This window comes from Nomascus leucogenys, chromosome X (genome assembly GCF_006542625.1).
Source record: "Nomascus leucogenys isolate Asia chromosome X, Asia_NLE_v1, whole genome shotgun sequence".
Lineage (NCBI taxonomy): Eukaryota > Metazoa > Chordata > Mammalia > Primates > Hylobatidae > Nomascus > Nomascus leucogenys.
In genome coordinates, this window is record NC_044406.1 from 11,195,720 (window position 1) to 11,223,179 (window position 27,460).

General features: G+C 41.5%; 1 protein-coding gene across 1 annotated transcript in view; it reads left to right on the plus strand.

Annotated features, from left to right (window-relative positions):
• FRMPD4 (FERM and PDZ domain containing 4) overlaps positions 1–26,437 on the plus strand; it is an 873,455-nt gene extending 847,018 nt beyond the window's left edge. Inside the window, exons 11-18 of the mRNA XM_030807547.1 lie at positions 3,270–3,406; positions 5,757–5,883; positions 8,523–8,612; positions 9,160–9,342; positions 12,092–12,218; positions 18,055–19,131; positions 19,502–20,791; positions 22,445–26,437. Coding sequence (XP_030663407.1) covers positions 3,270–3,406; positions 5,757–5,883; positions 8,523–8,612; positions 9,160–9,342; positions 12,092–12,218; positions 18,055–19,131; positions 19,502–20,791; positions 22,445–23,769 — 4,356 coding nt within the window. The 3' untranslated portion in view covers positions 23,770–26,437. The remainder of the gene's footprint in view (positions 1–3,269; positions 3,407–5,756; positions 5,884–8,522; positions 8,613–9,159; positions 9,343–12,091; positions 12,219–18,054; positions 19,132–19,501; positions 20,792–22,444) is intronic.
• Positions 26,438–27,460: the final 1,023 nt, after the last annotated feature.

A 27,460-nucleotide genomic window follows, 5' to 3' on the forward strand; every position in this document is an offset into this window, starting at 1 on the left:
AGCATTATTAGTACCAAATATATATATATATTTGGAATATATATATATTCCAAATTTCACACTCATTCTCCAGGATCAGTCTGAACTAATTATATAATGTAATTAATCACCTTGTCAAAAAATTCATCCAGAAGTCTAGTTAAATACAGGGTAAAGCAGTGATGGGAAATATGGTCCCAGCTGTGACTCTTAGGAGAAGTAATAGTGATGGCTCATCTTTATCAAGTATCTTCCATTTCATGAAACATATTTACAGGTATCATGGCAACCTTGCGAGTTCATTGCTAACTCTCAAGTTAGTTGTTTTTGAGACTTAACCCATTTTTCTGATAAGGAAACTGAGGCTCAAGAGAGATGAAATGCCATGTTCAAGGTCATTTTATTAGAAGTTGACAGAACCTAGAATCAAACCTGGGGCTTTTGTCTCTAGATTCTATTCCCAAATCCTCTTTCAATCCATCACGGCATAGCAGTTGTTGAAGAAAATGATTTCTCAAAAAATTGATTCCTCACTGTGCCAATGGTTTTCTCACCCCATCCTTTATGGGACTGTATAAAATGACCCTATCTAGGCCCCCAACCCCTTGGAGCCCATGTGGACAACCCTGAGCTCTTGGAAATAACTGGTAAACCCAAGACTAGCAAAACAAAATGGTAGCCTGTAACTGCTCTCAGAGGCTGCCTTAAATCAGACCACCCTATCTCCTGTCTCTGGACAGACCCACTTCTGACAAGGGGTGCTGTGCAATCCAAATAGGTTTAAGATTTTAAGGAGAAGCAAAGGTGGAAGATCATATTAGGGATGAACAGGTGAGAGAATATGACTTCACTCTTAGCAGTGAAGTGATGGGCTGAGAGACATGCACCCATGGCACGTGGATACAGAGCATGCACGCAAGGCACAGCACCGGTGCAGCATGGGTAAGTGTGCACAGTGTAAATATTGTATGCAGAAGCCATCCAGGGGTACATGTTCCTATTTTAGTAAAATCAATATAGGAAGCGGTTATAAATGTGCTTCTCTTGGAAAGGAGGCAAGCAAATCTTGATACAGTTTTTCATTTGAGGCCAAGGGCCCACTGAAGTTTCACTAAAAACTCAAGTCGGAAAAGAGAAATGAATTAGGGAAAAGGCATACAAATATATTTAATTTATATCCACGGGAGCCTTCAGAATGAAGTCCCAAAGATACAAGGGAAATTGTCCATTTTTAAGCTAATGTTCAACAAAGTATGGATAGCCGTGTAGAAACAGGATTAGACAAAAAGGGCCTGACCTAATGCTAATGGACTGAATGAAGAAACCTAGCAAGGCCTAGATTCTTCTTGGCCTCTCTGAGCAGCGTTCCTTCCTTCTGGGTGTGGGGCAGGACCCTTTCTGGAATGGGAGTCTTATGACCTACAATCAAACCATGTTGGTCAGATAATTTCTTTATGGCCAGTTTTTACACAGGGCAGAGGGAAAATTAGAGTCATATTTTTAGGTTTTATGGCTGGCTTTGGGGAAAGGGGGTTCTAGTTTCTATGACCCACCTTGGGGAAGAGGGATTCTAGTTTCTATGGCTAGCCTCCAGGGAGAACAGAAATAAAAAACAGGAGGGCAGGAGAAGGTCAAAGAAATACTTTTGTTTCTGAGGCCTTCATTTTGGGGTATTGTTTTTTGAGCTCCAACAAAATATTCCTGGGGCAAGCCAAAGAATAAAGAAACGGAGGAAATAAGAAAGGAGCTAAATACCATCTTTTCTAGCCCAGGAATCCAGTTTCCCAGAACAAAAGTAAGTGAACACACGTGTAGAATATGCCTAAGCAATGCAGCGCTTCCCAGCAGCACTTAGCTCACTGCCTTGTGTCTAAGCAGTAAGTGAGGATACTACTCCAAAGCCAACCTCTATTCCCATGTGGCACTTTACACTTGATGACACACTCTCAGCCACTCTTCAATCTGATCCCCACAACAAACCCTGTGAGATAGGTGACCTTATTCTACAGATGAACAAACTAAGGCTGAAAGAGGAGGAATGACTCCCAGAAAGTCAGGCACTTGAAGAAGCAGGGCAGTTGCCTTTGAAGTGAACAGAGGAGTTCAATAGCTCCCTTTACCCGGTGTACCAATGTGCTGTGATAAAGCACTTGATGTACATCTCATCTAATCCTCCAGCCACTCCAGTGAGATAGTTAGCATGAATCCCCTTTGCACAGATGAGTAAACTGAGGCTGCAAGAGTTAAAGTGAATGGTCTAAAATTACCCACACAGGTAGCCATTGGGAAAGGGAGAATGCCAGAACAAGTGGATATGAGTCCCAAGCCACTGTGCTCAATCGCCTTGCTAATTCTGCCTCCCTGCAGCTGCTGTGGCTGATAACAAGGAGGAGGAGAATGATGTTGGTGGTGACAGTAGTAAATATGTAAGAGGGCTTACACCCTACCAAGTACAGTTCTAAGAGCTTCTGGGGTTTTGTTTTAGCTTTTTTTTTTTTTTTTTTTTTTTGACAAGGTCTTGCTCTTTTGCCAAGGCTGGAATGCAGTGGTGTGATCAAGGCTCACTGCAGCCGCAAACTCTTGGACTCAAGCGATCCTCCTGCTTCAGCCTCCTGAGTAGCTGGGACTACAGGCACACACCACCATGCCCAGCTAATTTTTGTATTTTTTGTAGAGACTGGATTTCACCATGTTGCCCAGGCTGGTCTTGAACTCCAGGGCTCACGTAATCCACCCGCCTTGGCCTCCCAAAGTGCTGGGATTCTAAGGACTTTTCATGGTTCACTCATTTAATGGTCACCACAACCCAGTGAAGAGGGAGCAGTATTATCCCCAGTTTACAGAAGAGAAAACTGAGGCACAGACAATTAAGAAGGTGCCCAAGTTTGTGCCCCTAATGAAGTGGAGAAACAAGTTTCAAGCCTAAGATTCCAATTCAGGCAGCCTAACTCCAGAAGCCACCTTATGCTATCAATGCTGTATGCATTCAACTGCGGCACCTGTGTTTGGAAATTTCATACCTAAATTCCTAATTGTTTTTACAAAAAGCTAAATATTTAAATAGCAGCTCGTCGATGAATGCTAAATGTTTTGTGTGGTCTCTGTGTTTGCGCGTGCAATTAAATACTGACTCGTTTCCAAGCAGCACGGTGGAGATGTTTCCACATTTAGCCTCCTTGCCTGGGAAGTGAAGGTTGAAACGCTCGGGAAATGTATGTCACCTGCTCTCTAAGTCCACGCGCTGCGGCCTATTCTTTGACAAGCTGTGCCCCCTGCTGGTCTCTTCGCAGAGTTGTAACGATGTGGTTCAGGAGCGATTTGGGCCGGAGCTGAAATATGACATAGCCCTGCGGCTGGCCGCGTTACAAATGTACATTGCAACCGTTACCACCAAGCAAACGCAGAAAATCTCCCTCAAATACATCGAGTAAGTGTTGACTCTCAGCGCCATTTCGGAGACAGACATGCCGCCTCCCTTAGCCCGGGTGTATTTTTGTTATTTGTCCAAAATTGATCTTGTTTGTGGCAAAGCATTTATTCGCCAGTGGCAAAATGTATGAATATCATGCTCATTTCTGGTAGAAGAGATCCATTTCTAATCCACCTTTAGAGCATTGTAGTTAAGATGAGGGACATATTTAAAATGAAGCATAAATTTTTGAATTCCTAAAGGGGCTTGATTCCAAGCCAAGCTTTGGTCTTAGCACTTTTCACACATTAACTTGTTTAATTCTCACAACATCCCTATGAGATTAGTAGGATTTTAGCTTCATTTTACAGATGAGCAAACCGAGTCACAGAATAACTTGCCCAAGTCAAACAGCTATTAACGCGGGGATACAGGATTCAAACCCAGGCAGTGGGACTCCCCATTGTGCTATAGATTGTGTGATGGGTTGAGGCACCTGCGTTTGGAAACACATGTAATGCTAAAGCCTTGGACCTCCCCCCCACACCCTGCTTGCAATCTCACCTCCAAAAGATGTATAAACTAATTAAAATCCCACTTTCCAAAGAAACTTCTCATGGGCTGCCTAGAAAGCCTTTCTAAATTCCACAATGCCAGGTTGACCCACCAGGGGGCAAAATGGCTTTTCTCAATAAATTCATGAGCCTGTGTTGGGAAGGATTAAATCTCTAACTTGCTGACTTTAACACCACTGTTCTGACAACTCTCAGTCACCTGTTGACATGTAGGGGCAAATCCTCATGTGCAATTTGAGAACCTCAGGCCTTCAGTTCACTCCTTCCAGATGCTTTCTCTCTCTCCCCACACATAAGCGCGACTGTAGCCTGAGAAAGACTTGGCTCACAAAGAGATCTCGTGCTCAGCTGGACACATTCACACCCTCTTCCACTCTCCTTTTTAAAGTTCTTGGGGACAGGTGAAACTGGCCGCCATTTGAAAAGGTGGCCTGCACAACCTGAGATGATTTTCAGACAATTAAAATGCATTTATTTTCCTACTTTCTGTACCCACATTTTACCAGGTTGAACACTGTATGGTCAAAAACGTCTCAGAGATATCTGGCTTGAGTAAGAATCCTGAAAAGTCTATAATAATGTTCTCATTCATAAATTCCTTTGACCAACAAATATTCATTGAGCATTTTATATAGCACTCACATTAGGACAGTAGAAAATACTAATATGTACGAATTATATTCCTGGCCATTGAGGAACTTGTGGTCTGATTGTAAAAACAAGATATAAAGATAGGAAAAGTAATTATTTAAAATAATGATACAAGTAGGATTACAAGATAGCCCATAAGTAGTGCCAAATGATGCATAAGACAGTAAGTACAAGCTGAGAAGGAAGAAAACATAATGATCATGAAATATACCATCTTAACTAGTGAAGAATATGAATGGTCAAGTGGTGGGGGTAGGTTGTCTTCCTACCCTTCTTTGGAGAGGACCTAGAACAGAAGAAATAACTGGAATCCTCTTGAAGGTCTTCGCATAATTTAGAAGACACTGGTTAGACACATAACCTAGGGTAGGATTTCTATTCCAGGATAGATTTCCTAGAATTCAAAATATCGGACCTTCTTAGAAGGGGGTTGTAGTCATTTCTGGTGAAATTGGCTCTTTGTAAAAATGTATTAACTCAGTCCCATTTGTTGTTGTTTTGTTGTACATCCACACCCATGAATGATAACGGCATTTCCACATCAATACTGGGCACACTTAAGACTCATGAATCACACCCAATTCCACACCACCAGCAAGAAATGTTGATGGAAGGAGTTAGACAGGAACTGGCTGGGACAAAAGAACTGTGTGTGCCTAGAGAAATAGCCATGGAGGAGGGGAGGGACAGGGAAGAATGGTTTGGGGACATGAAGGAGTTGCATCCATTCTTCTAAGAGAGGAAGCATGTGAGCAGACAGGGAGATTAGAGAATAGAAATCAACAAAGGGATGGAGAGAAATTGGTGTTGGAAATACAAACTCGGATACGTGAGTGACTTTGAAGAGATTCAGAAGTTGGTTGGACAAAATGTCTCTTCACTTTACATTGGCTCCAAATGCCTCCTTAGCATTGTCTCTAGAGAGTGAGGAATAGATTTCTTTTTAAATGCAAACGTGTATTAATGATCTAGTAGTGTGTGTCCTGAGTGTAAATTAAAAGTTACTTCCTTAATTGGGGACTTGTCTCCATTCTCTGCCTTACCAAGGGTCCATTTGTTCCAACAAACATCAGAGCACCATTCTGTCTTAGATAACTCATCATCACAAAAATGTGAAATTAAAGATATGCTCTTTATTGCAGAAAAGAATGGGGATTAGAGACTTTTCTTCCCTCTGCTGTGCTGCAAAGCATGAAAGAGAAGAACATAAAGAAAGCACTTTCACATCTTGTCAAAGCAAATCAAAACTTGGTACCACCGGGTAAAAAGGTATCACATTTGCATCTTAATAGAAAATTATAAAGAGAGAGGCTTGAATGCATTTTTTTAAATGTTTAAAATTAGCTCATGAATAAAATACTTAGTACCATATTTTCAGAAGCAGTAACACTGTGTAACTTTTTTCTAACTATTAACATGTTTCTAACACTAATGAAAAATAAGTATTCATATAGAAACCTATTTCTTTCTCACAAGTTATGGACTCCGTCCTGTAGCGGGGAGGTGTGTGTTCATGTACCCATCCAGGAAAAGTTTGCATAGCCTCTGAGACCTTGTGAATAGAAGATAGAATTGTGAAATAATTCTGTGTTTCAATCATGCAATTGCTTACTGCTCAGACCAGCTTAAATGCACAACAGCCAGCAAGAGGCCCTGCAGGCCAGAGGCCACATTAATTAAACCAGGGATCCTCAACTGTGGCATAATTGACATTTGGGAACAGATCATTCTTTGTTAGGGAGTTACGGGGAACATCCTGTGTATTGTGGGATGTTTAGCAGCATCCCTGGTCTCTACCCACAAGATGCCGGTAGCACCCTCCCGTGATCGTGACAAACAAAAATGTCTCCAGACATTGCCAAATGTGCTCCAGCGAACAAAATCACACCTATTGACAAACAATTGATTCAATCCTACCTTTGGAGGGAAGATAAAATTATTGCTGTCATTCACCATCATTAGTGTTAAAATCTTTTTATGCTTTTGTTTTTGTTTTCATTAAGTAAGAGAAACACAAAGGAAATTTTAAAATATACTGTTGGTCAGAAAAGAGAAGTATAGCTTATAGGTAATAAAAAGCAAAGGATTCCAGGAACCAGAAAGAGAAGGAGCCTTAAAATACTAGATCTATAAAACTGGAAGCAGTCTTATAACCGAAGAACACTTGCCAATTGATATTAGCTGGAGAAGTTTGTGTGACTCTAATACAAATCACTGTTTATGTGGAGAATTATTTTGTCTTAGTATCTGATTTTTTTAAGTCATTTTTACTGGGTAAGGCACATTTATTTCTATGCCCTACTCACCCCATGACTGTTTTTTTTTTTTTTTTAAGTATAATCAGTTTCAACACACTATCAGCCACCTTTAACTCACTTCCCAATTTCATGGGAAGGATGTCTTTGATCACAGTGAGCATTCAGCTTACAGAGATGTAGCAAGATGATGTGGGTCAAGTTCTTTTTAACTTCAGTTCTGATTTGCTGGAAGCTAATTTCTATAATTGACTTGTGATTTTTTTTCAAGCCTGGCCCACTCGTAATAATTTGGATAACTGCTATAAGATCAATCAACCTATCCATTTATCCACCACTGTCCTTTAAAGGTTATTTTTCTAGCCAAGAGTGAATAGTTTGCTTTCAAAACAATTTGCAAATGCTTTGCATTTTTGAAAGAAGTAGGATGGATGAATGGTGCTAAGTAACAATTACATAAAGAGCAGTACCTTTGGCCAGGCGTGGTGGCTCACGCTTGTAATCCCAGCACTTTGGGAGGCCGAGGCAGGCGGATCACGAGGTCAGGAGATCGAGACCACGGTGAAACCCCGTCTCTACTAAAAATACAAAAAAATTAGCCGGGCGTGGTGGCGGGCGCCTGTAGTCCCAGCTACTCGGAGAGGCTGAGGCAGGAGAATGGCGTGAACCCGGGAGGCGGAGCTTGCGGTGAGCCGAGATCACGCCACTGCACTCCAGCCTGGGCGACAGAGCGAGACTCCGTCTCAAAAAAAAAAAGAGCAGTACCTTTATGTATAGTTAACAAATAAGTTGGCAAGCCATCTGCAATTGAAAATAGAATTTTATGGTCATTGCCACTTAATGGTGGTCTACACCTTGTTGGAAAATTTCAACCTTAATAAACATCCCTGGCACATTCAGTATGAAACATGGACCTTTTTTTTTTTAATCAAATACTCTTTTTAGTGATATGGGATCCTACATTTTTAAGTCTTTGTAAAGATAACTTTTATCTGGATAAAATTTCATTTATAAATCACTTGTGAAACTCAACAGATTTTCCAAGTTGAATTAATAAAACAGAGCCTTATATAGCAAGCTCAAACATTTCCACAATGATTGGATCTCAGAAAGTTCATTTCCCCCGAAAACTTGCAAGGACTGGAAGAAACTTGAGAGGGGAAGTGTAAAGAGCCTGTTTAGAAGGCTTTGCCTAGATTGCAGGTGCGTATTCAAAATGATTCCCACAAAGTCTACATTCAGGTGAGTCTCTTGTGCAATGGGAATATAGGTAGACACCTCACCTCTGTCCCTAACTGCAAACAGAAGGCCCACTCACCTCTTGAAATCTCCCAGTGAGCAGATGTTCAATGGAACATTTTATGGTCTTGTTCTCACTTGTTGAGTGCCCTGGCCCAGCATATCTATACCCATGAGTGCCCCATACATTGACCCCCTAATAAAGAAGATTTGAATCTTGATTTTATGTTCCAGTCCTTCATCAGGAAACCAAATATGTAGCAATTTTATTCCTAATGAAGAGTCTTTGTCACATCTCAACTTTTTCAGCAGTAAAATCATCCTTCTGTCTTACCCTTGTTTTCTGCTAGTCTCCAGCTGAAATGGAGTCATACCCGATAGAGTTAACACCTGAGGTTTCTTTTCTCTCCTCAGCTCTCTGCACTACAAGCCAAGGTGCATTATCTCAAGTTCCTCAGTGACCTACGATTGTATGGGGGCCGTGTGTTCAAGGCAACATTAGTGGTAATTTCTTTTTTTTTTTTTTTTTTTTTGCTTTCTCTTGGAAGCCACAGCAGCTCATTCCACCTCTGATGACAAAAGCAAATCAGCTGTGAATCTTCTCCAGCCTTCATTTCTAACCAACTTCTGAAAATATCAGAAGAAATGTTAAACTAGATAACGCCACTGCAGAATGCCCTAGAAAAAGAAATGTGAAGAACCGAGAGAATCAAAGGATTCTAACAATGGCCTTCTTTTAAATCATTGAGCCAGAAGTTGCTTTCACAGTGAAAAAAGGAAAACCAAAAAAGAAAAAACAAACCTCATTTCTAAAAGCATCTTAAGATTATGAACATACTGTGCTATAACATTTACTTTCTAATTACTCATAATTTATCAGAGCCTCAATTCAGTCATGTATCTGGTTCTTCTAATTGGATGATTTAGTACAGTATGACCCAGAAACACTTTCTAAAGAAAATATAATCTTATAAAAATAGGATCGTAGGTTCAAGTTGGCATGGCATTTCAGAGGTTCAGTATTTTTATGTTGTCAACTTCTCTTTCTCAGCAGGCAGAAAAGCGCTCGGAAGTGACTCTCCTGGTTGGGCCCCGGTATGGCATAAGCCATGTCATCAACACCAAAACCAATCTGGTGGCTCTTTTAGCGGACTTTAGCCACGTCAACAGAATCGAAATGTTTTCCGAGGAGGAGAGCTTGGTGCGGGTGGAACTCCACGTGCTAGATGTGAAGGCAAGTTTTTCAGATGTTGATACATGGCCTTGCTATAAACAGCTAATTTCTGATAACACCGCAGATGTTTACAAGGCAGGCAAAAGTCAATGTGTGCAGAGCATGACAGATGCAATGTTGTGCGGAAAATAATCCACCCAACTCAGGCCTGAGGGCTCCAGTCCTCACTAAATTGCTGTGTGATTGGGAACAGGTCGCTATACTTCTCTAGGCTCAATTTTTTTATTCATACATGAGAAAGCAAGCTACATAATTTCTAGGTCCCTTCTGACTTTAGAATATGTGATTTCTAGTTATAGAGTAGGGGAAACTTTTCTGAACTAACTTTCTAGAATATATGACCCAAATCAAGAGGGAGATTTTTCCCAACTTTCTTTAGAATTCTCACTCCCTTTGCTTACGTTGGGTCCATATGTGTTTATTTTTTCAGAAAAGCTTGATGTTTTAGTTCATCTGTCTTCTCATATGGTAGCAATTGGTACTGACTGAACATCTGGCTCCTATGAATGTCATGGCCATTCCATTTAAAACAAAAATCTGGCCAGGTGTGGTGGTTGATGCCTGTAATCTCAGCACTGTGGGAGTCCGAGGCGAGCAGATCATGAGGTCAAGAGTTCAAGACCAGGCTGACCAACATGGTGAAACCCCATCTCTACTAAAAATACAAAAATTAGCCAGGCGTGGTGGCACGCACCTGTAATCCCAGCTACTCAGGAGGCTGAGGCAGGAGAATTGCTTGAACCCAGAGATGGAGGTTCCAGTGAGCCTAGATGGTGCCATTGCACTCCAGCCTGGGTAACAGAGTGAGACGCCATCTCAAAAAAAAAAAAAATCTGAGATGGTCCACAAAGGGCAAAACTCTACTCCCAAAAGAGAACAGGAAATAGTCCAGGTTCCTGGTCTCCACCTTCTTTTCCCAGTAGAGATGAGTTATTGGATTTTGACAATGGCAGTATTTCTACTGTTTCTATGAAGAAAAGGCACTGGAACAAATGGAAATAGTGACTCCACAAAGAGAGAACACCAGCCTGGAGGGTGCTCTGAAAATAGCCAGGGAGGACCCAGCCCTACCTGCATCCCCACTAGGGTGGTGTGGGAGGAGTGGATTAACAGCCATTGAGAATGTGGCAAAGTGTTTCTACAAAGCACATCAGAATACTCTAGAGAGCTCTGCAGTGGGAACGGATGATCACGAAAGAGAGAATGTGGAGCTCAGACATGCTGGCTGTGACCTGTAGGATTTCGTGGGCTGGATCCAGAGGGTTTTCATGGCAAGCTGAAAGTGTGAGGATAGACTTGGAATGCTAATCCTACTCCATGAGCAAAGAGGCTGAGAGAAATAGCCCCATCACAGAGAAAGGCAGATGAAAGGGTGAACTGGATGCAGTTATTACAGATCCGATGACAGAGATCATCTGTCCTAAATAGAAATGAGTGCCGTGCCCGGCCGATGGCGTCCTGCCTATATAAAACAATGATGCGGTGGCTTGGAGGCTGAGGGGAGACCTCAACTGAAGTGGAAGGAAAGGCAGCTCAACAAGTAGTACAGGGGCTTTCACAGGGAAGTTAAATTCTACCAGCTGGGGGCACTGAATCCGCCCAGTGCCCTATACCTAGGAGTGAAAGCAAGAGGCCTGCTGTCTTGCTGTCTTTGTGCCTCTCTTCATATCTGCTTTTTCTTGCTTCCTTATTTCTCTCTCTCTCACTTTCTCTCTTTCAACAAAAACACATCCTTCCTAACTCAATGAGAAAAATTGCTTCATATAGCACTTTTTTTCCCTATAAGCTCCAAATCTATGTCCAATTGTATAATAACCTCATTGTTTCAAGAGAGTTTTAGTAAGGCCTTTTCTCAACTCCCATCTGTTTTACCCTCCTGTAAATTTACAATTTCATCTAGAAGCAACTTTTTACTGGATCTCTGGCACTTTTCATTCATTCTTAGCAGTAATTTCCACTTGAATTTTACCTCTCTTTAACACTAATTTACACCGTGAACCCAAAACTTAATCTTCCTATAATTTTCAGATTGTGAGTTCACTGTTGGTAACTGAGGTAACTGGTAACTTAACTAGTTAATGTTAATTTACCAGTTTAACATGTTTAATTGTCTTTAAATGTTAAAAATGTTAATTATTTGGGAAGAAAACAATCTCATTTTTTTTCATTTCAGTATGACTGGGGGGCCAGTTGCGGTGGCTCACACCAGCAGTCCCAGCACTTTGGGAGGCTGAGGTGGGCGGATCATTTGAGATCAGGAGTTGGAGACCAGCCTGGCCAATATGGTGAAGCCCCGTCTCTACTAAAAATACAAAAATTAGCCTGGCGCGGTGGCGCGTGCCTGTAATCCCAGCTATTCGGGAGGCTGAGGCATAAGAATCACTTAAACCCAGGAGGTGGAGGTTGCAGTGAGCCGAGTTCACACCACTGCACTCCAGCCTCAGCGACAGAGCGAGACCGTATCTCAAATATAGATAGATAGATAGATAGATAGATAGATAGATAGATAGATAGATAGATAGATGACTTGGAAGAGATTCAAAATGTCCAGGCTTTTTAGAGGGTGTGTCCTGAATGTTTTTCAGTAAGGCATTTTGTGTTATCCTTGGCTTTTCCTCCTGCTTTGGGTTTCTCCCATGAAATGTTTGTTCAATAACTCCTTTTTCCATAAGCATAAATGCAGCTGTTGACACTCCAGGGATATTATTAAGAATGGATGGCTTTAACCAAAGTGTTCTCTTTTGTGTAGCCCATCACGCTTCTGATGGAATCCTCAGATGCCATGAACCTGGCCTGCTTGACGGCTGGATACTACCGGCTGCTTGTTGATTCCAGGAGGTCGATATTTAACATGCCAAAAAAAAAAAAAAAAAAAAAAAAAAAAAAAAAAAAAAAAAAAAAAAGGCACGGGTCACGCTGTAATCTTGCATTTGGAGCCAAGGCAGGGATCACGAGTAGCTTTGAACTAGCTGACCAACAGGTGAAACACACTAAAAAAAAAAAATAGGGCGTAGTGGCATGGCCTGATCCAGCGGGGGGGGGGAGGGGGGGGGGGGGGGGAGCACCAGTGGGGACAGAGTGAGTCTGTCCAAAATAAATAAATTAATTAAAATTAAAAGTTTAAAAAGTTAAAATTATACCCACAAAAAAATCAAATGTCCAAATTCAATGCAAAAAGCCTTCAGATACCTTTGATGTGGGCTAATTGTTAAGAAGAAAAATGCTGATTTCTCACCACATTTGACACGTCACTCAGAAGTGTCAGGGTGCTTGCTCCAACCTTGATTTTATTATCAAGGAAGTCTCTATGGCTGGGTTTTCATGGCCTTACTCTTACAGAGGTCAGGGCCAGAGGACTAATGATGGAATGCCCGAACACGAGTTGTGAGCCCCTGCTTTAGGGCTGGTCTCTCCTGACGGTGTCCTAGGCCCAGGTATCTGGGAGCCTCCTCCCTGTAGTCAGACTTATGCCCAGGATTCTGGGAACTTTACAAACAGGAAGACGTGGTTATTGCCTAGCACTTGGACTTAGGAACACTAGAAGAAAATTCTTCCACATTGGCAGCCATCTTGGATCCATAACAGGAGCACCGAGATGGCAAAGACATTAAATAATTCAGTTCACCTACTTGACAGAAAAAAAGATCCCCACAATGAGGACAGGGAAGGCTACAAATGTTAAATTGATTATTCCTTTGACAGTAGGTGGTTTTCATTGGTTTTAGAACATTTTTTCTTCAGTTAAGCATTTTACTCCATCTACAGTGGATGCTTAGTAAATGTCACTGATGGACAGATGCCACCATTCTAGGCACAGCCACTGACCCGTTAAAAAAAATTATAATCAGAGGTTCCATAATTGGGGTTTCTTCTAAAAGAAAGGGGAATTCTTAAAAACAAATTTTACTGTTGCTTCTCTTTTTTCTCCCTTCCCCCCACCCTACCCTCCGCCCCGGTCCCCAGCATTTCTGAGAAAATGAGGGGAGAAAAAAAGGGAAGGAAGTTCTCTCACCGTTAAATTGAGCAGAAACATGAATCTTTATTCCATAAATATACTGCAGTATGTAGACACATTTACACACGCATACAGACTCACACACAGTTTACTATGATGGCCATGTGAATGGAAGCAGCTCAGTCACAGAAAAAGGGAAGCTAGAAACAGGGAGCAATGGATAAAGCATGTTACAAGGCAACACTTGGACTTTCAAGTCAAATAAATCTGAGATTTAATCCGGTCCCATCTTGAGGTGTCTGATTTTTTTTAATTTCTCTGAGCTTGAGTTTCTTCATTTGTAAAATGGGATTAAAAAACTAGCTTGCAAGGGTTAGAAAAATAATCTAGGTACATCATCTAAAATGATGCTCAGCATTTCTATTAATAATTAGCAGTGGAAAAAAAAAACAGAGGCAGAAAGAACCCAGAATGACAGAGATAGAAGCCGGGTGCAGTGGTTCATGCCTGTAATCCCAGGGCTTTGGGAGGCTGAGGCAGGAGGATCATTTAAGCACACGAGTTTGAGATCAGACTGGGCAACACAGGGAGACCTCGTCTCTACAAAAAATATAAAAATTAGCCAGGTGTGGTGGCACGCGCCTGTAGTCCTAGCTACACAGGAGGCTGAGGTGGGAGGATACCTTGAGCCTAGGAGGTCAACGCTGCTGTGAGCTATGACTACGCCACTACACTCTGGCCTAGGTGACAGAGCAAAACCCTGTCTCAAAAATAAATAAATAAATAAATTAGAAAGTGACAGAAACACAGAAAGGAGAGAAAGACAGAACATGAGGCAAAGAAAGCTCCTGAGAGACACAAATGTTTAAAAATAAATATAGAAAAAGAAAGAACAAAAAGGAGGTGATAGGCGTGCACTGGGTTTGGCAGTAAACATTTTTATGACCACATGTTTTCATTGAGCTAGGAGATTTAGAGCAATTTAATGCTGACCTTCGAAATTCCAAAGAAGGCTGGGCACGGTGGCTCATGCCTGTAGTCTCAGCACTTGGGGAGTCCGAGGCGGGTGGATCACTTGAACCCAGGAGCTTGAGACCAGCCTGAGCAACAAAGTGAGACACTGTATCCACGAAAAAAATTTAAAACGGCATACACCTGTGGTCCCAGCTACTTTGGACATTGAGGTGGGAGGATCATGCAAGCCCGGGAGGTCAAGGCTTTAGTGAGCCAAGCACACGATTGCACTCCAGCCTCCAGGCTGGCTGACAAAGCAAGATCCTGTGTCTAAAAGAAAAAAAAAAGAAGAAAAGTAAAGAAATTCCAAAGAGCAGTTCAGCAATTTGACACAATTGTTTCCCACTGGAAAACCAGTTTTTGGCTTTTTATTTTCAAATTTTTTTTTTTGTAATTTTCAATGGTCACAGAGACATGTTTTATTATTTTTTTATCCTTTGCCTACAAACTCCTAACTGCAACAAAGAATTTATCAAGAAAAACATCCTCTTTAAGAAAACTGTCTTTTGATGTCCTCGTCAACCACCTGAATTATAAACTGACTAATCTCATGAATTGTCAGAAAAACATGATAAAGCTTCCACTGAGGATCTAATCCCAGTGTTATATTTTCCATTTCCAATGTACCTGTTTTTACTTATTTTTTGCCTATTAATGAGGCTTATTTTCCTAATATGAAACTTAGGGAAAGTAAACCCATAATAAGGCTTCACAAATATCACACACCTAAGATATCCAAGCTTCTATATACGCAGTAAGTGCTATATGTGATTTATTACAGAACTTGATAGTTACAAGGATAGAGTGTATCTCCTTTCTTCGCTTGAATATATATAGGAATTTGGAATTGTTTTGCAAATTTTAAAGTTTGTCTTGAAAATAAATCCTTTCCTCATAGACTGTAAAGATTGTAGAGGTGTATGAAGAAAACCAAACCTACTATTCTAAACATAATTACAGTAATAAGGGTCTCCACTCCGTCCAATTCATAGTGACCCACAACATAAGGTTTAATAGAACTTAAAGAGGCAAAAACATAGTTACAAAAAGTATTATTACTGTGGGGAAAGAATGGGACTTCAGCCTCACCATCATTTCTCCGGGTTTCAAATACCTATCCCCACTCTCAAAGATAGAGGGCGGGAGGTAGGTGGAGAGAGAGAGAGAGAGAGAGAGAGAGAGAGAGAGAGAGAGAGAGAAGCAAGGATAACGGAGAAAGAGCACACTCCAGAAAGAAACTGATAGAGCTAGGTTGAGCGGCAGTCTGGGCTCAGCATACTCTAAGGGCTGAAAGTACTCTCTTCTCTTCAGAAACTCCCAAAAGATCTGAGAGCCAAGAAATACAGAGCAGAAGTCCCGTCAGGCCAGTTCTTCCCCAGTCCATTCTCTCCTTCCACTCTGTAGGAGACTGGGCCACAGAATAGATCCCAGCCGCCAAATCACATTCTTCCATGTCTCCAAAATTATTCCAGGAAGCCAAATCAGTAGACCCTTCTGGAAGGAAGCCAGATTGTGCAGATACTTTCTTCTCACCTCAGATTGATCCCGGATCTTAGTCAAGATCTCTAATAAGAAACAGCCCCCATTTCTTCTTCTCTATCTTGAAAATTAGCCTTCAAGCACTTTCAAAATCCCTGGCCCCACATATGTATGCATCTCTGGGCTTTAGGAGGGTCTCAGTAAGTATCCATCAACTTGCTTTCAGCCTGCTGACCTATTCAGTTTTCTTGTTCATCTAAATCAGAGTTGGCAAAACTATGGTCAATGGGCCAAATCACGTTCTTGCAAATAAAGTTTTATTGGAACTCAACCACACACACTGTTTTACTTTCCTAAGGCTGCTGGAACAAATTCTTACAAACTTGGGAGCTTTAAACAACATAAGTTTATTCTCCCACAGTTTTGGAGGCCACAAGTTCAAAACCAGGATGTTGACAGGGCCATGCTCCCTTCAAAGGCTTTAGGGGAGGATTTCTCTTTATCTCCTCCTGCTTCTGGTGGCTGCCAGCATTCCCTGCGGCTGCTTAACTCCAGTCTCTGCCTCTGTCTTCACATGGCCTTCCCCTCTTCTCTGTGTGGCCCAAATCTCTCTCTGCCATTGAATTTAGGGCCCATGAAGATAATTAAGGATAATCTCATCTCAAGATCCTTAACGTTGCAAGACACTTTTTCCAAATAAGGTCACGTTCACAGAGCGGACATATCTTTTGGGGGCCACCACTCAACTCATACACCCATCTGTTTATGTAGCATCTATGGCTACTTTCATATTAAAACAGCTAAGTTGAGTAGTTGCTCAATTGAATGGTTGGCCCACAAAACCAAAATATTTACTGTCTGGGCCTCCCTTTACAGAAAATGTTTGCCAAGCCCTAAACCCGTGTTACAATGCAACTTTGCTGAACTACTACTCTTCCTCCTGCAACAATCCACACTCACACACACACTTCCCCCCAAAACACACACCCAGTCATAATCTAAATTGTTGTTAATAAAATAATGCTGAACCCCCACAAGGTTTATTTATTGTAAGGTAAGATGCAAATATGGCCAGTATATAATTCAATGCCTTCAAAATTATATCTCTTATTGCTCATGAAAATACATGAATTTATTAAAATGACCCTGAACACTGTTCAGCATTAAGTCCATTGCATGATTTGCGGGGAGCAAAAATCTCTTAGGTAAAACTGCACTTTTTTCCCATATGTCTTGCACATCTGGTGTCAGTTATCCAAACTTGTGCTGGGGGCAATTTGAGGGAACAGATGGGAGAATAGCATGGCCCTAAAATTTTCTCACAATGTTGCCTCTGGAATCTACAAGGCAATATCAACAGAATGACCCAGTTCTCTGTCTCGTTAAATACCAGAGCAAATCTCCACATCAAAATTCCAGATTGAAAGATGCTTGAAGAGCAAACAAAATAATAGTATTTAAATTGGGGTTTTGTAATTTTAATCCATGAGGAACATGAAACAAATTTTCAGGAGTTCCCATGATACAAACAAAAATTGAAATTAATCTAAATATTAATTATGCTTAGAAATTACAGAGAAAATTATGTTACCTGTGACTACTCCACCTTATGCATTTTATACACACACACACACATATACACATGGGCATGCATGCTGACATTTATACATGAATATTTTAACATCCACTGGGATATCAAAAGACTGAAGATAGAAGTTTTGTACTATCATTACAACATTTATCTTAATTTCCTAAAAATTACGGTAAAACTCTGACGATCCTTGACCATCTCTGAACTCGATGAGGAAAACATTCAATATCTTCCTCCATGAAGTAGGGAATATTAAATCTCACCTTACAAAGAAAAGAACAATTAATGTTCTGGAATAACTGCCTATTGAAATCTCACCTTTAAGGGTAAAAGGCATGTTGTATTTTTACATTTGTAGATATGAATGAAGCCTTTTAATAATAGAACCAAGGGTCAGATGGAGTTAAGCTATACTTCCCTACCCCCAGATGGTATTACATTTTATCAAGTAGCAATTACAGTTTATGCAGTATCAATTTTGTTAAGGTCGGTTCTCCTAACCCAAGGAATTCTTACACCTGAAGCCTAAATCAACAACTACTACATTTGGGTAGTTGAAAAACTGTATTTACACAAGTGATGCTACAAGCCATTAAGTTAAAAAACAGAGACGAGCCTCCCACGCCCGCCCCACCCAAAACCAGACAGTACAGTAATGTGTCTTTGCATGATTCTTTCTCTTTAGGAACTGAAAACAAGGGGAAGCATAACCTCCTTGGCCCAGATTGGAACTGTATACCCCAAATGACCACCTTTATTGGCGAAGGGGAACAAGAAGCCCAGATAACATACATAGATTCAAAGCAGAAGACGGTGGAGATCACAGACAGCACCATGTGTCCAAAAGAGCACCGGCACTTGTACATAGACAACGCCTATAGTTCAGATGGACTTAACCAGCAGCTGAGCCAGCCCGGGGAGGCCCCCTGTGAGGCAGACTACAGAAGTCTAGCTCAGCGGTCCCTATTGACCCTCTCAGGACCAGAAACTCTGAAGAAAGCACAGGAATCTCCGAGAGGAGCTAAAGTGTCCTTTATTTTTGGAGACTTTGCCTTGGATGACGGTATTAGTCCCCCAACCCTCGGCTATGAAACGCTACTAGATGAGAGTCCTGAAATGCTGGAGAAGCAGAGAAATCTCTACATCGGCAGTGCCAGTGACATGAAGGGCCTGGATCTCACTCCAGAGGCAGAGGGCATCCAGTTTGTGGAAAATTCTGTTTATGCAAACATAGGCGATGTGAAGAGCTTCCAGGCCGCGGAGGGGATCGAGGAACCCCTCTTGCACGACATCTGCTATGCAGAAAACACTGATGACGCAGAGGACGAGGACGAGGTGAGCTGCGAGGAGGACCTCGTGGTGGGGGAGATGAACCAGCCGGCCATCCTCAACCTGTCTGGGTCAAGCGATGACATCATTGACCTCACATCCCTGCCCCCTCCAGAAGGTGATGACAATGAGGATGACTTCCTGTTGCGTTCCTTGAACATGGCCATTGCCGCACCCCCACCTGGCTTTAGAGACAGTTCAGATGAAGAAGACTCTCAGAGCCAGGCAGCTTCCTTCCCCGACGACAAGGAGAAAGGCAGCAGCCTGCAAAATGATGAGATCCCCGTGTCCCTCATTGACGCTGTGCCCACCAGCGCCGAAGGCAAGTGTGAGAAGGGACTGGATAATGCCGTCGTCTCCACGCTGGGAGCTCTAGAGGCTCTATCCGTGTCAGAAGAACAGCAGACCAGTGACAATTCAGGTTCTTTCACAATTGTTACATTCATTCACTGATAACCATATCATTCCATCCTTCCAAGCCATTTGCCCTTGGAGTCCTGTTACGTGGTGTTCTCCATTTCACACATGTCCCATTTCATAAATGTGCTGAAACTGCCATCGTGGGTTTTTGTGTGTGTATGTGATTTCCTTTGCTGTTATTTTTTTTAAAACATAAGGCACATCTCCCCCCACCCCCATTTCTGGAAAAACTGTGCAATAAACTCAGAGTCCTTACTGAAAAGGGAAAAACTTGGTATTTTGTTTTAGTAATAACGAGTCCCATTTTCTTACATGTCTCCAAGTGCCTCTGATGCATCCATTAATCAGTTCTTGTTTTTTACGGCATGCAGGTGTAGCCATCTTGCGGGCTTATAGTCCTGAGTCTTCGTCAGACTCGGGCAATGAAACTAACTCTTCTGAAATGACTGAGAGTTCTGAACTGGCCACAGCACAAAAACAGTCAGAAAACCTCTCCCGCATGTTCTTGGCCACTCACGAAGGCTACCACCCCCTTGCAGAAGAGCAGACCGAGTTCCCGGCCTCCAAGACTCCCGCTGGGGGCTTGCCTCCAAAGTCCTCGCACGCCCTGGCTGCTAGGCCAGCAACCGACCTCCCGCCCAAAGTTGTGCCTTCCAAGCAGTTACTTCACTCAGACCACATGGAGATGGAGCCTGAAACTATGGAGACTAAGTCGGTCACTGACTATTTTAGCAAACTGCACATGGGGTCGGTGGCATACTCCTGCACTAGCAAAAGGAAAAGCAAGCTGGCCGATGGTGAGGGGAAGGCACCCCCTAATGGGAACACAACAGGAAAAAAACAGCAGGGGACCAAAACGGCAGAAATGGAGGAGGATGCCAGTGGTAAATTTGGTACTGTGTCTTCACGGGACAGTCAACACCTGAGCACTTTTAATCTGGAGAGAACTGCCTTTCGCAAGGACAGTCAAAGATGGTATGTGGCCCCTGAAGGTGGGATGGCTGAAAAAAGTGGATTAGAAGCAGCAACGGGGAAAACCTTTCCAAGAGCTTCTGGTCTTGGGGCAAGGGAGGCCGAAGGGAAGGAAGAAGGAGCTCCCGATGGAGAAACCAGTGATGGCTCAGGACTTGGTCAAGGGGACCGCTTCTTAACTGACGTGACCTGTGCATCTTCAGCCAAAGACTTAGATAACCCAGAGGACGCTGACTCGTCCACCTGCGACCATCCTTCCAAGCTTCCTGAGGCTGATGAGAGTGTGGCCCGCCTTTGTGACTACCACTTGGCCAAGCGGATGTCATCGCTGCAAAGCGAGGGCCATTTTTCTCTGCAGAGCTCCCAAGGCTCTTCAGTGGATGCAGGCTGTGGCACGGGCAGCAGTGGCAGTGCCTGTGCCACACCCGTGGAGTCACCGCTCTGCCCCTCCCTGGGGAAGCACTTGATTCCTGACGCTTCTGGGAAAGGCGTGAATTACATTCCTTCAGAGGAGAGAGCCCCTGGGCTTCCCAACCACGGAGCCACCTTTAAGGAACTGCACCCACAGACAGAAGGGATGTGTCCACGGATGACAGTGCCTGCTCTGCACACAGCCATTAACACCGAACCCCTGTTTGGCACATTGAGAGATGGATGCCATCGGCTCCCCAAGATTAAGGAAACCACAGGTACAGCAATGATGGATTTAGCACTTTGTATGACATGCCAGGAGCGTGTAAACCATATTTACAACAAACTGAAAAACGTAATGTCTGGAAGAAAAGTAAAAGGTAGAATTTTAAAAGGCCACAGAACTGTAAAGTACCAATCATTGATCCCCTGGTATTTAATAAATACTAAAGTTTATAAAGGTGAAAATGGCATTTGCTCTTTATAATCTTGCTCTGTGCTTGCTTTCAGAATTTGATGGGGCAATATATTTTTCCTAAATTCTAAATGCAGATGTTTAGCAATGCCCAGTGTGACTTTTAGTTATATGATAGTATTGCTTAGAGTCACATAACAGTTTGATTTTCTTCCCAAGACATCTGAGTTCTACTTCTGCCATTTCATTACTGAGGGACAAGGAAGGATAAGAGAGCAGGGTATCAGGGAGATTGGAGGGATTTGGAGAGACCATTTGCCTTTGGGCAATCTTATTGATTCCTCCCTACTCTGTAAGACTGCCCTATATGGATGTTCTGAAGTGTCTTGCATACTCCAGTGTCAGGAAGATTTTGAGGTTTTTCCTGATGAGCTGCTTTATTTTCCCCAAAATAATAAAGTGTAAACACACGTAGAAACAAGAACACATCCACCTTCTGTATCCCACCTTCACCACTCCACCACTCAATGGCATGCATTCCCCTCACTGATCCACTTGGCTGGCCATCACATGGCAAAAGCAGATACTCTTTCATACTTTCACATTTCAAATTATGTCATCAATAGTGTCTTTTTCATACAGGTCAATAGAAGTTAGTGAGATCTTATACTGGTCATTTTCTATTCCTGTTCTTTTAAGATTTTCTACTTTCTGAAAACCCACCACTGGCCTTACCTGCCTTGGAAAAGCTATCTGTGAATATCACCTAACTCATCACCCAACTGCATCTTTACCTCTAAACTAAGTCACACTGTTTAATCCTTCATGATTTATAAAGAACTTTCACCTGAGTTACCTCTTGCTTCTCACAAAAATTCTGTGAGATGGGGATTATTTGCTTCACATGACAGCTTTTCTTAAAAAAAAAAAAAAATGTTGAGCAACTGGCCCAGTGTTTCAACTTCAGACTTTGTACCAGGCAAACCTCATGCTGTCTTCTTAAAAAGATTCACTTATTTAATTTGCATTAATTAAATTAGGCCACTTCTTTAAAAGAAAGGAAAGAAAGGAAAAGAAAGAAAGAAAGAAAGAAAAGAAAAGAAAGAAAAGTAACGATGCCAGATTTAACCTAATTCCCGTGAAATGAAACTTATTATCTCCAATATTTGAATAATCTATACATAGTTGTTTTCTGTGTCTAAGCTTTGATGGGTAGATATTGGCAGCAAGGCAATTCATGAAGTCCCTGAAAATGTTTGGGATTTCTAGACAATTCCAAATGAATCAGCAGTTCCAGAAATAACAGATTCCAGTATTTTCTTGATATTCATTAAAATGGAAATTTGTTATGAGATATCAAGAGGCAGTCTTTGGAAAGCAGGGTGACCTTAGCATACGGCAGCCCTTCCAGACTACATCCTTGAGAAATGACAGACACCATGTAGAGATGTAGTAAAAATGGCCTCCCAGGAGATGCTTAATGATTCTCTCTGTTTTTCTACTACCCCTAGTGTAGCTTTGACAGAGCCTGGGAAGGAGAGACGAGGAGGCATGCCTTCAGCTTGGTCTCAACATCCTGAAGCTGATCCCATCCTGCTACCATCAAACATTCACTCGGAATCAAAGGTGCCAATTCCAAATCAAGACCCTAATGATTTCTCCCACGCAAATCAGGCATACGGAGAGGCTGTGAGCTGGCGGCCACCGGATCTGAGAGGGGGGAGCCTCAGGACACCCCCCAGCCAGAAGGCTCTGAGACATAGCAGCAGTATCCTCTCCGGATCTGTCGATTTGGAGACCTTCCGAGAGAGAACCAAGGGTGCAGTCAGCTTAAAGTGTCCAGGCATCACAGAAGCACAGGAGGCCAGTTCTGAAAGGCGAGCAGAACTCCCCCTGGGGAGGAAGCTCACCAAAAGTTTTTCCCAAAGCTCAATGCACTTGAGCTCTGAGGGGAGGTTTCACAAAAGGTCCCCAGTGGCTCATAAAGACTCAAAGCTGTATAGGACATTACCCTTGCGGAAGCTGGAGGGCAGCAATTGGAGATGCCGGGGACCCTTCAGCTATTGCTTCCTGAACCGAGGGCAGGATGAAGATGGTGAGGAAGAGGAGGAGAGGGGAGAGGCCACCGTCCAGGTCTCTTGCCTCTATAGACCACAGATGACTCAAGCCATGCCAGAACCAAGCAGCCCATGCCTGGCTGTGGCGATTCAGAAGCAACGAGGGGAGCTATCCAGAGGGTCAGTGCTGAAGGTCTGGGCAGAAGACCTGCGAGGCCCAGATGACTTGGACTTCAGCAACCTGGCTTTTGATGCCCGGATTGCAAGAATAAATGCCCTAAAGGAGAGCACATATGCAATGCCTGATGGGTTCCTTGCAGCCCAAAATGATGCCAATGAGCTGCTCTGTCTCGTCAGGGCAACCAAGGAGAAGAGAGAGGAGTCACGCCCTGAAGCGTATGACCTTACACTTTCTCAGTACAAGCAACTGTTATCCATTGAGTCCAGACAGTTGGGAAGTGCCTGTAGGAAAATGGCGATGGCTGAGAAAAGCCCGGAGGAGATGCTCCTAGCTATGACTTCCAGCTTTCAAGTGCTCTGTTGCCTAACAGAAGCTTGCATGCGATTAGTTAAAGTCGTGAACTCAGAAACACAGCGGCAGGAAATTGTAGGGAAGATCGATGAAGTGGTCATAAATTACATTTGTCTACTGAAAGCTGCCGAAGCAGCCACTGGAAAGAACCCTGGGGACCCTAATGTTGGACTCTCGGCGCGACACTCAACCACCATGGCCGCTCTCGTAAGCACACTGACACGTTCTCTCAAGAGGCTTTTAAACAAATAAATATGGAAGTCACGTCATAATCTACCTTTGCAAAGCCATACATGAACTTTTATTTACTTTGTGTGTATGATGAACAGATGTCTCCTTTCTTCTCTCTGTATATTTTGTTATTTTATATAAAATAGGAGATAAAAGTCACATTGATGAAATGTTGAAATGTACTAATCAGATGTATTCTGTTTATATTATACATATATATACACGTAAAAGAAATATCCAAGAAAGTGATGACATTTGGCTATTTTTCATATAGTTAAAACTCCAGGTATATGATGTGAAATTTTAAATTCTACCATGTTAGAGCAAAACAATGAATCCTATCCCCTTTCTTTCCAAGTAGCTACTTGGAGACCATATCATTCATATTTAGAAGTAAAACACAAAACAATAAAGAGAGAGAAAAGAAAAGAAATCACAATGTATATAAAAAAGTACTTATGTTTTAAAATTATGATTTTTAAGCATTGGAAATAGCAAAAAGACATTTAAAATTCAAGACGCTATTATGAATTACTAGAGAATATATCTGTAATAAATTAATTTTTTGCTCATAGTATTTGGTTACTGGATGCTTTCTTCCAAGAATCCCACGTATTTAATTTGGGTTTTTGCTATTTGGGCTACAAATTGGTGGGGATGGATTCTACTGTGTCAGCACAAATGCTCTTCACAGTGTTTCTAGCATTTAAAAAACTTCCCAGGGAGAAGAACAGAGGGGATGATGGGCAGTTTCCTAGGTAATACCTAGAGTTATAGAATATCTCATTACATAAAATGTATAGAATTAATAATACCAAAATTAATTATTTGATGGAAAGATCTGCTTTGACTAAATGTCAAAAATCTACAAACCAAAGACATTATCTTCCCCTCACCCCAACTCAACTACAAAACTTAAAATTCCCTTTAGAGTGATAGGACATTTAGTAAAGTATTTGCAAACTTACAAAAAGGAATATTTAATGATCATCAAAATTAATTACAGATTCAGTAATGTAGACCAGACCACACACCAGCACCTGTGAGTCTCATCTCAGATCACAGCTCTCAGCATAGGGCTTCATGCATCACCGCCTCTACAGAGGCTAAGGCTGCCAATCAAATTTGGAATTATAGCGTAGTACCGGGACAAAATCTCAAATCTTGGATGTTCCAGAAAATCAGGGAGAGATGGCTACTGTAATCATAGGAGCCATGAGTAAATAGTTAAGTATTTATTAAATAAATACTTAATCTGGATTGGCTGATAAAAATATGAGATCTGAAAAAAAAAAAAAGAAAGAAATGGAAGTGGTATATTTGACCAGTTCAAGTGAAACCAATGGAATGCAAAGAAATTTCCAGGACTATCACATCTCTAAAAGTACCCTGCAGTCGTAAGATAAAATCGATATGTATATATGTATTTCCTGGGTCATTCAGTGCTCAAGTTACATGCACTCCTACTTAGACAGGTGGCTCCTTAAGAATATGACGGGAGTACACCAGGTGCAAATATTTCTACTTTTGTAGCCTACTGAGAAGGAGGCATAACACAGTCCACAATTGCAATCTCTCTCTAGTCAGCCATTCCACAGGGACTCAACAACAAAAGCCACACGTGGTTATGGATGGCAGCGAAGGAAAGGAGTTTAGGCATGTGTTATTATAAATAATGTTTAACTAAATAATAAAACATTATTTCATTACAATTATAATTATAAATATTGGTGTTTTGATATTGAGAGATATTAGTGGTGTTTACTGTGGAAAATCTTAGTAAATATCATTCTGTGTACTAAAATTCTAACCTATCAATAGGATGTGTGCCCTATGTCAGACAGTGTGCTAAGCATATTAACTATATTATCTCATTTAATCATCACAACAATCTGCTGGTTTGGACACTATTCTCTCTGGAGGCAATATGGATGAGTTGTTACGGATATGGGGTTTGGGGTCAGAAACATCTTGATTTAAATTTTGACTCTGCCATTTTCTAGCCCTTTTATGTTGGGAAAGCTACTTTTTCTAGTCTCAATTTCCTCATAATAAAATGAAAATCAATTATAAGATCGATTTCCATAGGGTTGTCATGAGTTTTGAGTAAAACTGTGTATGTAAAGTTCTTACCACAATACCTGGCAGAGAGTAAGTATTCAATTAATGTTAGCTATTATTATCATCATAATCGTCGTGTTAAATATATTGCCCAAGATAATATGTGGGGGAATGTTTGTTTTATATGCATATTGTATCCTGACTGTGTGCAGAACACATTATGTGTATTGCATATATGTAAAAGAAGTGTACAAGGAAGTGACCATCCTTGTTCAAGTCACATATCTAGTTAGAACAACTTCCCAGTCCATTGGAGTTCTTTGAGAAGCCTCAGGGAAGTAGCTCTGGGTCCTTCTAATCAACCTCCCATTACTGCGCCAGTAAGTTTCTGTTTCTTATAAATAAACTCTTTGCTATTCAGAAAACCTCAAGGGGCCCCCACATTCACTAAGCATGGGGCTCCTAACCGGGGTCCAGGTCCATAGAGTGTAGGAAGAACATATTAGAACAATACTTGTGCTTATTTTTATCTAGCTTTTTTATGTTTGTGTATGTTTTATAATGGCATAATAGTACAATGGTACATGTACATAATTTTAAATAAATAAATGAATGAATGAATAAATAAGCATATGCCTGGTGCATGCATGTGACAATATTGTCGCAGGTAGGGTTGCATTCACTGAAATCTGGAGAGCACTGAACTAGAGAATAAACCTTCCTTATACTCGCGGTTCTTTACGTTTAGTCCCCAGTCTACTTTGCCAAGTTTATCTCCTACCATTTTTATTAATCTTTTACCACAAATCTTTCAAACAAAAGCAGACACAATCGTATGAATTCATGTGGACTCATTACTTACCGATTCATGTCTAATCTTATTTTCTGTATTTCTACCCACCTCCTCTCCCACTGTATGATTTAGAAGCAAGTCCCAGACATCATAGTGCTTAGCCCATGAATATTTCAGTAAGAATATCCTGTGAGAACTTTTAAACATAACCACAATGACGTTTTTGCATTTGAAAAATTGGGAATTCCTTAATATTATCAAATAAACATTACAGAAGTAAATGATGGAGAAAGTAAAAGTCCCCTATAAACCCAACTTCCAAAGATAACCATTGTCCACAATTTAGGGCCTCTTCATTCCATCCTTTACTGTATTATATAGTAAAGTTATTTGTATTTTGTTTATGAGCTTTGCTTTTGGCTCAGAGAGTTGTTCTGACCACAGTTGCCCTTGTACCTAAGTGTCAGTCCCAGCATATTTCACGTAAGTGAATTCGTCAGAAGGGATATGACTGATGTGGAAAGACAGAGTGCTCAGATCAACAACCGCACAGCATTAGCTTCAAGAAAAAAAAATCAAAAATGAATGCAATTGCTGAGACATTACAATTAACACAGATCCCACTAACCTTAAGCTCAGCAGAAATTAGTCTAATCACAAACGAAATTATTTTCCAGAAAAGAAAGCCTGAAATAACTAGCTATAGCAATACTACAATGGCTCAATTCCTTTTGCTATAAATGTTATCTTTCGTTATGATTTCTCTTAGTAAAGATAATCTTCATTTGTTTATGTTCTGCTTTCATATAGTTCTAAATGCCAGTAATTAATTCTCTGAATGTTACTTCTGAGTGACCC